Source organism: Corvus cornix, chromosome 15 (assembly GCF_000738735.6).
Source record: "Corvus cornix cornix isolate S_Up_H32 chromosome 15, ASM73873v5, whole genome shotgun sequence".
Taxonomy (NCBI): Eukaryota; Metazoa; Chordata; class Aves; order Passeriformes; family Corvidae; genus Corvus; species Corvus cornix.
Window position 1 is genome coordinate 4264319 of NC_046345.1, and position 11745 is coordinate 4276063.

Here is an 11745-nt window from a genome sequence, read left to right on the forward strand (position 1 = left end):
TCCCAATTCCCTCAGCCTCTCTTCCTACCCAAAAACTGAGCCAGAAACACCCCATTTTTCCAGATCCCACAGGAATCTTGTGTTCAAGAAGTAACTGGATGTGGCATTAGTGCTCAGGTCTAGTTGACAAGATGGTGATCAGTCAAAGGTTGGTCTCAGTGATTTTTCCAACTGAAATGATTCTGCAAATCCAGGCGTTGGGAAGTCATAAAATCATGGACATTGGAAAAGACCTCCAAGACCATGCCCACTAAACACATCCCTGTGTCCTGGTCTGCCAGTGGTCACCATGGAGACGAGTGTCAGGGATGGCGTTTTGCCACCGATGGTGGTGACCCTGTTTTCCGTGACTTCAGGGCCGCCTGCCAGCAGAACCACATGGGAACTCCACCTCCCTGGGACCAGAGCAGACTTTGGCCCTGCTCTCCTGAACACTCAGACCTTGCCCTGCTGGGCTGTAAAACAACTCTGACTCTGTGAAGCCTTTGGACACGGCAGTGACTGCTCCGGGGACCCTGCACTCTGCAGGTAACTGGTGAAACGTGTATTTTCTTTATTTTTTGGTGGATCCTTAGCTGGTGCTGCAGGGGCAGCCGGGGTGACTCCCTGTCCCAGGTGGAGGAGGTGACCTTGGTTCCTGTGGGTTATAAAACCATGGCAGATGGGAAGCAGCTCCTGCTGCGCCGTTCCGATGATTCGTCCCTCCATCCTGGCAAATGTCAGTCAGTCCTGCTGTTATCACAGCAGAGATGCTGGACTTCACCTTGTCCAAAAAAACCCTGTGAGCTGGAATTTATTCCTGCTCTGAAAACCAGCCAAGGATCTGCACCCCCCAGCCCTTCCCCCAACTGGTCTTTGTCCGCTCCCTGCACAGGCAGTGACCACGAGCTTTTCCAAGGCAGGAAAGTGCTGTCAACAGGGAATCAGAGGATGGAGAGGGGCTGCAGCCCCTCTTGGCAGCTGGAATTTACCCACAGCCATTCTCCTAGCCCTGCCTGGAAGGGTTTGGGGTGGTGGCACAGCCACCCTCTCGTGCAGCCCCGAGGGTGACAATGGTGTGAGGATCCAACCTTGCACTCATCACCCCTGGCATTGCTGCCTGGAAAATGCCTGCTGATTCCCATCTGGTTTATCCATGCTCACCTCTTGCCTCCAGCCTGTGCCAGTGGCTGGGTAGGATTGTGAGCAGGTCAGAGTGGGTTTGGGTCACTGGGAATGGAGGGTTCATGGTGTCCCTCAGGAGATGGAGCTGTGGTGGGTGCTTCAGCATCTCCCTGGCTGCTCAGCCCGTGGCTGGTGGGAGGCAGAGGAGGATCCCAAGGCTGTGCCACCCTGTCCCGGGGCACGGCACACCTGGAGCTCCTTGTGCCACGTGAGGAGTGCAGCTGTGGCAGCTGAGCTGCAGCTTTTCTGCTGGCACAGCCAGGGATGGAGACACATTCCCCAGCCACTGTGAGGAACCACAACCACCCCTCCATGCTTCCAGTGACTGGTCAGAGCTCGAGCAGGACCTGGGAAGCTTTATAAGGAATGCATGCAGATGCACCATGAAGACCTCAGCCCTTCCCTGCTGCTCCAGCAGTGGAGCTGAGGCTCCTGCAGGAGCTGATGTTCCCCTTGATGTTCCCAGCTTGTCCAGCAGCCCCAGCACTGCCCTTGGAGCCCTCCTCCCCTCCAGGAGCTGGAGCCATGCGCGTGGCCATCATCGGAGCCGGGGTGATCGGGCTCTCCAGCGCCCTGTGCATCCATGAGCAGTTCCACAGCCTGGTGCCTTCCCTGGAGCTGGAGGTCTACGCTGACCACTTCACCCCCCACACCACCAGCGACGGGGCGGCCGGGCTGTGGCAGCCCTACCTGAGCGACCACGGCAACCTGCAGGAGACGTAAGGCAGGAGAAGGAGGAGGAGGAGGATGGTGCTGTGTCCCTCTCTGTGTGTCCCATGAGCTGACCTGGCACAGCTCCATGGGGCTGGCAGAGCCACCACTCTCCCATTCTCATCACAGGCTCTGGAATAAAGAGACGTTCGATTACCTCCTCGGGCACCTGCACTCCCCAGCAGCTAAGGAAATGGGACTTTTCCTCATTTCTGGCTACAACCTGTTCACAGAGCCGGTGGCGGTAAGCAGCAGGGCACAGCCAGGGCTGGGAAGGGCTCCAGCTCAGTCTGGGGTGGGCAGGGCTGTGCTTCTTCCCTGCCAGTGCTTCCACATTTCCAAGTTTGCCTCGTGACAGTGCCTGGGACACAGTGTTTTCTGTGCTCCCGAGGCAATACTGGTGTGAGGAAGGGCTGAGCCCTCTGAGGGTGGGAGGGACAGAGCCCCTGCACATCCACCTGTGTCCCTCTGGGATGGGCTGTGTCCCGTGATCCCCCCACCACGTCTGTCCCACAGTGATCCCGGTTCATTCATAATCTCAGAACTCTTTCCCTGCTGTAGGACCCATCCTGGAAGAACATTGTCCTGGGATTTAGGAACCTGACACCAAAAGAACTCGAACTCTTCCCTGGTTACAGGTATTTTTCAGTCTGTTTTCTGGAGACTCAGGTAGGACAGTCCTGGATACCTCCTGGGTACATCCCTAGCATGGGGCAGTGGGACAAGGAACTGCAGGCACAGAAATTTCCTCACTTCTTAACAGCTGCTTCCTTTAAAATAAGTAGGAAACAGCTCAAAGGGCCAAAAAAGGAGCAGCCCAGCACAGAAACCATTCCAGCTCCTCTCTTACCTCACCAAAGTGGGGGAGGAAAACCAGCAGAAGGCGTCTTATGCTGGAAAAAGGGGGGGAAATCATGCACTCATTGTGTGAGGAGGATCCCACAGGGAATTGGGGTCCCAGATCTGCAGTGGCTCTCGGGAATGTTGGGGCAGGAGGCTCCTGTAGGTCCTCACAGCTTCCTCTCCTCCTGTTTCAGCCATGGCTGGTTCAACACGGCGCTGATGCTGGAGGGCAGGAGTTACCTGCCCTGGCTCACCAACAGGTGAGTGCTGCTGCTCCTGATTCCACCTCTGGCTGCAGGTGTGGATTTTCATCCTGCACACCAGGATAGGGGAGGCAGAGATGCATCCCTGGGAAGCAGGGAGGAGGGTCTGGAATTCCTGCTCATTGCCCCAGCGGGGTATCAGTTTCCCCACTTTAACAGTGAGCCCAGGAGTGGATTTTTGCATGACAAAAATGAAGGTAATGGGATACTTGGAGCTGCATCCAAGTGCTTTTGTCTTTGGAAGAATTTGGGGCTTGATTTTATTCCTGTAGTTTCTAAAGCTGAGCAGGTGTCCTGGTATTGAACATTCGCTTTTAATTTGCCAGTAACAAATGAACTTGTGCTTCCCAGGCTGACGCAGAGGGGAGTGAAGTTTTTCCATAAGAAGGTTGAGTCTTTCCAGGAGGTGAGTGGGGATGTGGAGCCAGGGCAGAGGGCACAGCCCCATCCCAGAGTGGAGAAGCAGCATCCAGCAGGCAGGTGCTGCTCTGGGATATTCCTTGGCATGAGTGATGGGCCAAGGGACAGCAGCAAGGCTATGGCAAGATCCGGGAAATAAATTCTATCAGGAAAGATAAAAGGTCTTGAGCATTGAGGGACGGTTGATGGAGGATGGGGTAGAGCAGTTATCCAGCATGGATTGGCAGCTTTCCCTGGAATGGCTTGGTGGCACACATGGGGTGTCAGCAGGAGCTGGCTGGGGAAGCTGTGTCCTGGATCTGGCCCCTCCGGTTTATCCGTTTCCTGACTGTTGGAAAGAGCACTTGGCTGATTTGGACGCAGGAATGCTGTGACTCTGTGGCAGCATCCCCACGTGCTGCTCCCAGCCGTGTCCCTCTCTCCTCAGCTGTTTTCCCAGGGTGTGGATGTGGTGCTGAACTGCAGCGGGATGCGTGCGGGGGACCTGCAGCCCGACCCGGAGCTGCAGCCCGGCCGGGGCCAGATCATCAAGGTGAGCTGGGGCAGGCCTGGGGGCTTTCCAAAAACCCATCTGTTACCATGAGGAGTGGGAAAAACCATGGGCTTGTGGCTGCACTCACACTGGGATCAGGTCCTGATTCCCAGCAAACACTGCTCATGTGAAACCAACCAGGATCCCATTCCCGGTTCAGCTGTGGGAACACCCTCAGTCTCCAGACTGTTTCTCCATAGGGTGAGGACTGGGGGAGGTCAGAGGCACAATGCTGGCAATAAAAAGACATAAAATCTTTGGGACAAGAGGATGATTATTTGGGGAAACACAGATTCAGGCGAGTAGGAAGCTGCTCTCTACCTGCACTCCTGTCTTCTTCTCTTCCTAGAGAAGAGAGCACAGGGAACACAGAGCTCGGGGAGGGTCCCACATCCGGACCCCCGTGTCCCTCCCGCTGCCCCCTAAGCCTGGCACCCACTCTCCAGCTCTGACTTCCTCCCCTTTACCTCCCAGGTCCTGGCCCCATGGGTGAAGCATTTCATCATCACTCACAACTTGAAATCCGGGATCTACAACTCGCCCTACATCATCCCGGGGTAGGTGACAGAGGCCGAGGCAGGGCTGGCTGCCGCTGGTGACATTCCTCTGTCAGTGTCCCCAAAGCCCTGGCTGGGACAGGCTCCTGCTGCTGCCTGCCAGGCCTGGCTTCATCCCTGGTGCTTTCCTTGGCTGTGTGAGAGGAGAGCAGAAGGATGTGGGCAGCAAAGTGAGGGAGCTCCTGGTCAGTACAGAGAGCATCCTGCACCCCGGGGCTTCCATGTCCTGTCCTTTTCCAAGGACCAAGTCCCACCAAAGCAAACTCAGTCCTGGCCAAGTCCCCAGACAACCAAACACTGACAGTGGAGTGGGTGTTTGGGGGGAGATCTTTTGTTTTCACATTTATAGCCATTGTTATTATCAATGGTGTGGACCAAACTGTGCTGCAGCAGCTCAGGGTGGGGAAAGGCACTGCTGATCCATGTTCCCATAAAAACAGGGCAGGAATTCTTTAACAAAACCACCCTGGGAAAGCTCAGCCTTCCCCTCACTGTCCCCTGAGCTGCTGGTGAGCCTGGGGGCATCCTGTTGGGTTTATCATAGAACCATGGAATATCCTGAGCTGGAAGGGACCATAAGGATCGAGTCCAACTCCTGGCCCTGCTGTGGGATAAATAAATCCATCTGCTCTTCATCCCAGCTCTGCTTCCTCCCGAGGGCCTGCAGCCACCCTGCTCTGGCAATGGAGAGGGGTCTTTAAGCTGGAATTTGAATGCTGCATCTCTGGCACTTGCTATTGTCCTAATATTTCAGGCTTAGGCAATAAGCCAGGATGTAAACAGGAGCTTTGCAGGCTCACAGCCCCTATTCTGAGTGATTCCCGGTCACAGTCCCAGCCACGGATGAATTCCTTTGCCTGTGCTTGTTTTAGCTCGAGCTGTCAGAGCTGGGCACCAGGCTGATCCCAAAGGAAGAGCTGGATCCAGTGCTCACATGGAGGACACCCCTTCCCTGCTGGAGAGCTCAGCCCTGGAGGGTCCCCTCCTTCTGCTTTTGTGCTTCCCAACAATCAAGCAAGGTTTTGGAAGGGTCCAGCCAGTCCAGACCCCTCCAGGCCCCCCTCAGCCTTAACCTGCCTCTTGTCCTCTGTTAATCCACAGGAGTTTGAGGCAGCAGCAGCACCAATCTGTTCTGTGCTCCCCTCCGGAGCCATCCCATTCCTTCCAGCTCTTCCTGAGCCAGGCAGGAGCAGACCTGTTTGATAAGGATGGAATGATCTGTCTGCTTTGCCCAGACAAGGAAGGGCTGACAGGATTTAATGAGTGGCTTGCTCACGAGCAGACGTGCAGGCACTGCTCTCCGCCTGCTCCGTGTGGGAGTTTCTCCCACAGGGATATTTTGCAGGCTCAGGGTGCAGCAGGATCCAACACCACACTCACACAGTGTCCCTCCATGTGGTGGCCCCCAGGGGACAGCTGGGGACAAGTCACCACCGTGTGTCTCCTTTGGCTCCCGGTGCAGGAGCGAGTTCACGGTCCTGGGAGGGATTTACCAGCACGGCAACTGGAGCGAGGAGAACAGTGCCAAGGATCACAAATCCATCTGGGACAGCTGCTGCCGGCTGCTCCCGACTCTCCAGGTGGGTAATCCGACTGCCAGCATGGGGCATGGGCAGCTGAGAGGCTCGGGCTGTGGGAATGGGCGCTGGGACAAACCACAGCACCTTGATGTTTCCATGAGTCGGGGTTCCCGTGTGTCCATCACAGACACCTGGGGCTCTTCCACCTGGCTGGGGCTGGCACTGAGACAAGGTTTTTAGGGATAATAGTCACTCATGTAGCTGCTAAAAAGTAGAAGCAGAGCTTTGGGAGGTTCCAGCCCTTTGGTTGTGGTGTCCCCACACCTCTAGAGAAGGGCTGTGTGGGGTGAGACTGGTTTGTGTCCACTCCCAGTGCTGCTGTTATTCCCTGGATTAGCAGGAAAGGTGGCGTGGCGCTTTGGCACAGGGAGTTGCCTCAGCACTGCAATCTCAAATTGTTCTGCCTGGAGCTGCTGCAGGATGGGGAACCCCCTGTCCCCACTCATCTCAGGGCTCACCTGGTGCTGTGGGGTTTGGCTGGTGGGATTCCAAGGAATGCTGTGCAGCGCTGATGTGCTTTTGCTTGCAGAAGGCAAAGATCGTGGAGGAGTGGAGCGGCCTGAGACCAGCACGGCCCACGGTCCGCCTGGAGTGGGAGAGCATCCGCCTCGGGAATCTCCAGGCAGAGGTACCTGCACAGCCCCGGGGGTTGAGTGTAATTAATGACTGTGTTAATTGTGCCCGGGGCAGTGATAAACAAGCCCTCGCTGTCCCGTGATTGTCCCTCGCTCCATCTCCCCACCAACAGCAAGGGAGTCTTTGAGCCCAGGGATAAACATCAGAGATTCTGAAACAAATGATTGATGTGACTGCCCCATCCCTGGAAGTGCTCAGGGATCGGTTGGACAGGGCATGGAGCAACCTGGGCAAGCAGGAGATGGCCCTGCCCGTGACAGGAGGTGGGACAAGATGGGCTTTGAGGTTCCCCCCAACCCATCCTGGGATTCTGTGGTTCTCCCCCAGGTGATTCACAACTACGGCCACGGCGGGTTCGGGATCACCATCCACTGGGGCTGTGCCATGGCAGCAGCGCGGCTCTTTGGGAGCATCCTGCAGGAAAGGAAGCAGCGGGCCAGCCCTCCAGGGCCCCGCTTGTGAGCACCTGCTCCTCTGGAATATGTGACAAGAGTACCTCAGGAATCACAGCAGAATGATGGGATCAACACAGGGATACACACACGGGCTGCTCCACCCTGCTCCAGCTCTGGCTCACAGCATCTCATTTCCAGGTTGCCGCCATTCTCCAGATGGCTCCGCTCCCTCCACAGCCTGCCTGGAGGAAGGGCTTTCAAATATGCACTAATTATCCACGGCAAAGTGCACCAAGTGCTGTCTGGGATCAGGCTGCAAAGGGCAGGCAGGGTTCAGCTGAACCCTGGACACTCCTGCAGTTCATCTGCACCAAGGGACGGGATCTGAAACGGAGCTGGGGACACCTGAGGTCTCTGCTGGCTGCTCCAACACCCAGTGTGTAATTAGATTTACAGGCTCCCCTCCAGGAGGCAAAAGCTCCTTAGTAGGAAGAAGCTCTGAGGCTCCCAGGGGAGTAGCAGCAGCTCTGGGAGCACGTGCCTGGGTTACACCAGTTTTCCTCACATTCCTGCCAGGACAAAGCTCGGGCCGCAGCACCTGGTTAGTGTAGCTGGCCCCAGACAGCAGCACTTGCCTAAAATGGCCTTTCCAAACGACTTTTTTAGCAACAAAAGCAACTTGTTCCAACCCCGTGGAACTTGCCAGACTCTATATATAGCAGAGAGCATAAGAAAATAGCTCTTCTTGTCCCTAAAACTCCCATGGGCTCCTCAGCTTCCCATTTCTCCCAGCCGTGGGACACAGCTCAGAGAGAGGGGCTGGCTGGGGAAGGGCTGTGCATCCCAGAGAAGGAGCAGGGCTTTTTGGGGTGTTCAGGGATGCTGTTGGGGCACTGTTCTGAAGATGCAGCCTGGCTGATTTTCCCATGCCATGTGCCTTTCCTGCTCTACAAAGCATCCCAGACAGGGATGGTCGGGAAGCCTCAAATCCAAAGGCTGTTCTGAGCCCAGCACAGTGCCTGGCTCGCTCTCCTGTGTGGATAAGCCAAGTGTTCCTTACTCATCCGTGATGCAGCTCCTCTCTCCCCATGACTTCATGTGCCAGGAATAGCTCAGCAGCCTGGGCTGTGCTGCAGCCGCACCTCGGGAATGGGGGATGCCCGAGTGAATCTCTGTGCTGTGCTTGGGGAAATTGGGAGCTGGACAGGGGAAACTGGGAGCCACTGCCATGCCCAATCTGTCCAAAGAATTCCCAACTTCCCTGGTAGCTCACCTGAGATGTTGCAGTCAGTGGGTAAGATCAGGAGAAGGGTTTGGAAAAGGAAAACAAGGGCTGGAGAAAATTCCCCGCTGATTAATGCTGAATCTGTGATCCCACCTCAGGAGAAGCCATTGAGGGGAACTGGATCCCCTTGGTTTCACTTGTTCCAAATAGGAGACATTCCAGGAGCACGTTCTCTGCTGTAAATCCAGCCCCACATAGGTGATTTTGGGAAAATTCCGCTGGACAAGCAGGGATGTAGGAAATCATCGCACACCTGGCACCAAGCAGCTGATTGTTGTGATCTCAGAGCCTACAGGAGCCACTGCCCTGTGATCTCCCACGGCCTCTTGGCACACAGGAATGAGCAGATTTGTAATTTTATTTGCAGGTTAATTCTGTTTGTTTTCTAAAGGCCGCAATTTAATCGGTGTGACCAATAAAGGGAATATTCAAATCTCTGGTGCGTGATGCTTCTTCCTCTTAGTGATGGCACAGGAAGGGCCTCAAATGCTGATTCCATAGAAAAGTCCCAGCAGATCATCATTCCATGTCTCCACACACATTTTTCCTAAATATTTCATCCTGGAGGAGTAGGAGTCATCACCCCAGATTCTGAGCAGACCAGGGAACCTGGAATATCATCGTGTGAAGGTCTGTGGTTGCTGACAGTGTCCAGAGCATTAAGAACTCACAGAAATCACAGAATCATGGATTTGAGTGGGAAGGGACCTTAAAGCTCATCCAGTCCCACCCCCTGCCATGGGCAGGGACACCTTCCACTATCCCATGGTGCTCCAAACCCTGTCCAACCTGGCCTTGGACACTTCCAGGAATGGGGCAGCCTCAGTTTCCCAAGGCAAACTCCCCACCGAGGGATTGAAGTTCACTCCTGAGGCCAGGGAGAGGTCAGGGAAGGGGGTCTGGGCAATTCCTGCAAGACCTTTGATGCACACAAAACACCACCTCCCGTGTCCAGTGTCAGCACATTTTAGGAACTCCCAGTTCTCCACAAGGATCTCCCGTGACCCAGAACAAAGCTGGAAGCACATCAAGTACCAGGGAAGTGAGCAAACAGCAGCTCACTCCAGGAGCTTTTGGACAACGGTCTCAGGCACAGAGTGGGATTGTTGGGGTGTCTGTACAGGGCCAAGAGTTGGACTGGATGATCCCTGTGGGTCCCTTCCAGCTCAGGATATTCCATGATCATGAGAATGAGCTTTAGAAATGCCTGAGGGTGCCAAAAAGTAACCACGAAAGAAGGAATATTCCCCCCAGCATTGCTTCAGCCACACAAACCCTTCTAGTTCCCAAGTATTTCCATTCCCAGGAACAAGGCTCTGCATCCCAGGCTGGGAGAAGGAAGCTGGATGCACTCTGGGATGAGAACACCCTGCATTAGCATGAGAAGGATTTGCAGCTCGTTAGTCATTTTGACTCATCCTTGAACCACCCCCTGCCTGTAAATTATTGGACATCAAAATAAGAACATCAGTGACAGGGCAGAGGAAAACAGGGTTGGGCACTTAATTATGGTTTAGAAAAATGATAGGGAAATGAAAGGTTTATATTAAAATGTAAATTAGTAGAAGGAAGCCTCCCTGCCCCGAAGTCCAGACACATGTGGAGCCACCTGATGCCAACACACCCAGGGAAGAGCCCAAACTGGCTGGGGCTTCGTGTCCAAACAGAATTAAATATGAAAATCAATTAAAGATTTAAGAGAATTTAAAAAATCATAGAACCTTAGAATGGTTTGGGTGGGAATGGACCTTGAAGCTCATCCAGTTCCACCCCCTGCCATGGGCAGGGACACCTTCCACTATCCCAGGTTGCTCCAAGCTCTGTCCAACCTGGCCTGGAACACTTCCAGGCATGGAGCATCCACAATATTTAACTGCAGTGAGGTTACTTACAATGGGAACAGGAATCCTGTGACTTTTCTTTACATCTAAATACACAAAACAGACAGAAAATGAGTCAGACCTGCAGAGTGCTGAGCCCAAACTGGATCTCAAACCTCTGAACACCAAGACAAAAAAATTGCAAAGTTATAACCCCTCCTAAACATTGCCCAGAAGAGCCAAAACCTCATTTCCTGAAAAAACTATTTATTTGTTTAACATAAAATATCTAATGTGGACTTCAACTCTCCAATGCCGCGTCGGGAACAGGAACCAGAGGAGTATTTTACAACAAGCTCAAGATACACCAAGTTTTTCAACATTAAAATGTAAATCCAGCTTAGAAACTGTACATTCAGACATGGAATCATTCACTGCTCTCTGGGCAAGTATTTGGGAATAACAAATCATTCCATCCAAGCACACTTGGGGAATGACGCTCCCACGCCAGCTTGGCACGTTGATATCTTGGGCCACTTGGCAAATCTGAGTCCCACAATTCTGTTTGAATTCCAAAGGACCTCACTTCCCAGTTTGAAATGAAGCAGTTGCAGTAATTCCTTCACCAGTGAAAAATAGTGTGGAAAAGGATTCTTTGGAAGTTGATTTTGCACCTAAACGGTGCTGCCCTACTGATAAAACCTATTGGTGGTGATTTCTAACTGCTGTGTGTCAACCCCAGTGTTCCCAGTGAACAAGCTAATTCTCTTACTAATTATATGCAAATTCCTGCAAATCCTGAATTCCAGCTCCTGCCAAATTCAGCCAGGTGGGATCAGCTGTGGTGGGCTCCTACCTCTCTCTTTCATTCAGCTGATCCAAAGCCCATGGATATCCACGGGGGATTTTCCCAGATTTCAGTGAGTTTTGGATCAAGCTTTGACAAAAATCAAAGACCCAGCAGCACCAATCTTGGTATTTCTATCATTCAAAAGGTTTTTTAGTGCAGAATTCATAAAAAGTGAAAAGCAAAAAATGCCTTCCATTTTTTGGTTAACACTGTAAACGTCACAGGTTAAAACTGATCTATTCAACAGCAAGGAAAACGTTGCATTCCCTATAAATCTTTACCTGGGAAGTGGCTTATCTGTAGGATCCAGATCCAGGTGTGCACGAACAGATAAACTTCACCTAAAACTCTCTAAGGGCTGTTGAATGCAATTCTTTAAAACTGCTGAACATTCACCTAAAAAAGTGAAGTGAGATGTGAACATTAACCCTGGGAAAGCAGAATTTTAACTCAAGGCATTGAGTAACAAACTGGGCTGTGGGGTGGGTTCCTTCAGGCCAGGCCTGTGCTGCACTTTGGATTCTCCATCACCTCTACTCAGGCTCAATTCCAGAGTTTTGGGATGCAAACACAGCTCATGGCAAGCCCAAGGAAGGAGGGAGGGGAGCACCTGGGGGACTGGAATGGCCTCGAGGGCCTCCATCAGCAGGAGGAAGAGGATGGAATGGCAGAGCTGTCACTGAGGGGTG

General features: G+C 53.2%; 1 protein-coding gene across 1 annotated transcript; it reads left to right on the plus strand.

Annotated features, from left to right (window-relative positions):
* Window positions 1-404: 404 nt before the first annotated feature.
* On the plus strand, window positions 405-8823 carry DAO (D-amino acid oxidase). Its single transcript, XM_010398293.4, has 11 exons — window positions 405-528; window positions 1631-1883; window positions 2005-2119; window positions 2437-2513; window positions 2913-2978; window positions 3333-3387; window positions 3829-3933; window positions 4408-4490; window positions 5953-6070; window positions 6600-6698; window positions 7034-8823. The coding sequence occupies exons 2-11, from the start codon at window positions 1690-1692 to the stop codon at window positions 7166-7168; spliced, it is 1047 nt and encodes a 348-aa protein (XP_010396595.3). The 5' UTR covers window positions 405-528; window positions 1631-1689; the 3' UTR covers window positions 7169-8823.
* The last annotated feature ends 2922 nt before the right edge of the window (window positions 8824-11745 follow it).

What these genes read in the sequence shown, in the direction of transcription:
- DAO (XM_010398293.4), top strand. Translation starts at nt 1,690, where the DNA reads ATGCGCGTGGCCATCATCGGAGCCGGGGTGATCGGGCTCTCCAGCGCC. An exon ending in CACGGCAACCTGCAGGAGAC is followed by an intron (nt 1,884 to 2,004) that starts GTAAGGCAGGAG and finishes TTCTCATCACAG; the next exon opens with GCTCTGGAATAAAGAGACGT. An exon ending in CTGCCCTGGCTCACCAACAG is followed by an intron (nt 2,979 to 3,332) that starts GTGAGTGCTGCT and finishes TGTGCTTCCCAG; the next exon opens with GCTGACGCAGAGGGGAGTGA.